This window comes from Apteryx rowi, unplaced genomic scaffold, assembly GCF_003343035.1.
Source record: "Apteryx rowi isolate R43461 unplaced genomic scaffold, aptRow1 scaffold_1272, whole genome shotgun sequence".
NCBI classification, from domain to species: Eukaryota; Metazoa; Chordata; class Aves; order Apterygiformes; family Apterygidae; genus Apteryx; species Apteryx rowi.
The window spans coordinates 77,539-78,997 of NW_020447500.1; the positions used below are offsets into that span (position 1 = coordinate 77,539).

The 1,459-nt window shown below is 73.5% G+C and overlaps 1 protein-coding gene across 1 annotated transcript in view; it reads right to left on the reverse strand.

Annotated features, from left to right (window-relative positions):
• CAD (carbamoyl-phosphate synthetase 2, aspartate transcarbamylase, and dihydroorotase) overlaps positions 1-1,459 on the reverse strand; it is an 18,705-nt gene that overhangs the window by 12,764 nt on the left and 4,482 nt on the right. The window contains exons 6-9 of the mRNA XM_026055888.1: positions 1,430-1,457; positions 842-987; positions 614-745; positions 125-358 (exon numbers count right to left, since the gene is read on the reverse strand). Coding sequence (XP_025911673.1) covers positions 125-358; positions 614-745; positions 842-987; positions 1,430-1,457 — 540 coding nt within the window. The remainder of the gene's footprint in view (positions 1-124; positions 359-613; positions 746-841; positions 988-1,429; positions 1,458-1,459) is intronic.

Below are 1,459 nucleotides of genomic sequence, written 5' to 3' on the forward strand. Positions count from 1 at the left end.
CCCCTCCATCCTGCCCTGCCCCAGGAGCTGCCCCCATCCCGTCCCCTCCATCCTGCTCCAGGAGCGGCCCCCATCCCGTCCCCTCCAGCCCACCCCCCAGATCTGCCCCATCCCTCCCTCGGACCTGCTCCAGGGAGGCCGCGGCCTCGCTGGGCGCCACGTGCTCCCCGATCTCCTCCATCTTCTCCACGAAGACCTTGCGATCCTCCGTCATCTCGATGGAGGCGACGGGGGTGCCCAGCACCCGCACGTGGTACCGCTCCAGCACCCCGGCCTTGGTGAGCTCCACGCCGCAGTTGAGGGCCGTCTGCCCCCCGAAGGTGAGCAGGATCCCGTCGGGGCGCTCGTTTCGGATCACCTGTGGGGGGAAGTGTGGGGCCGTGGGGCGCGGGGTCGTGGTGGCCTCACAGAACGTGCCCTGCTGCTGCCAGCCCCAACCACCCGCTGCCAGGTCACCCCTCCGTCGTCCCCCACGGCCCCGTGTCCCTGTGAGAAGAGGGTGCTGGACCAGATGGTCTCCAGAGGTCCCTGCTGGCCCCAGCCGCTCTGCGATCCTGTGCCCACGCACAGCCCCTCTCCCGCCCGCGCCCCAGCGGCCCCGCGCCAGCCTCACCTGGGTGACGTACTCGGGGGTGATGGGCAGGAAATAGACCTTGTCCGCCAGCCCCTTGGAGGTCTGCACCGTGGCGATGTTGGGGTTGATCAGCACCGTCTGGATGTTCTCCTCCTTCAGGGCTTTAATGGCCTTGCGGAGAGCGGAGGGGTCACAGCGCGTCGCCCCCCGGCCCGGCCCCGCACCGGGGCGGCCCGGCCCCCCCGGCCCCCCCGAGCCGGCGCTCACCTGCGACCCCGAGTAGTCGAACTCGCCCGCCTGCCCGATGGAGAGGCCGCCGGAGCCCAGGATCAGCACCTTGCGGGGCCGGGCCGCCTCCTGCCCCGCCGCCGGCGCCTCGCCGTAGCCCAGACGCTCCCGCAGCCGCTCCCGCACTGGGCACGGGACGGGACGCGACGCAACGGGGATGTGACGGGGCCACGAGGGGGACGGGGCCACGGGGCCCCACGACCACCAGCGCAGCCCCCAGCCCCACGGCCCTGAACGTGCCCCCCGGCCCCACAGCCCTGAATGCAGCTCTGGCCCCAGTGCGGCCCCGAACATGGCCCCCAGCCCCGCACCCAGCCCCAGACCCCAGCACGGGCCCCATCCCGTGGCCCCGAGAGCAGCCCATCCCCAAGCACAGCAGCCCCCAGCCCCAGAGGCAGACCCAGACCCACGGCCCTGAGCACGGCCCCCCATGCCCAGCCCTGGCCCCACGGCCCCCCATGCACACCTCCAGCCCCAAGCCCTACCACCCCACAGGTGGCCCCCAAACGCAGCGCCGGCCCCATGGCCCCCGTGCAGCCCCCCAGGCCCCCACGTGCAGCCCCACACCGGGGCGTCCCCTGCAGTTGTAGCGCTGCT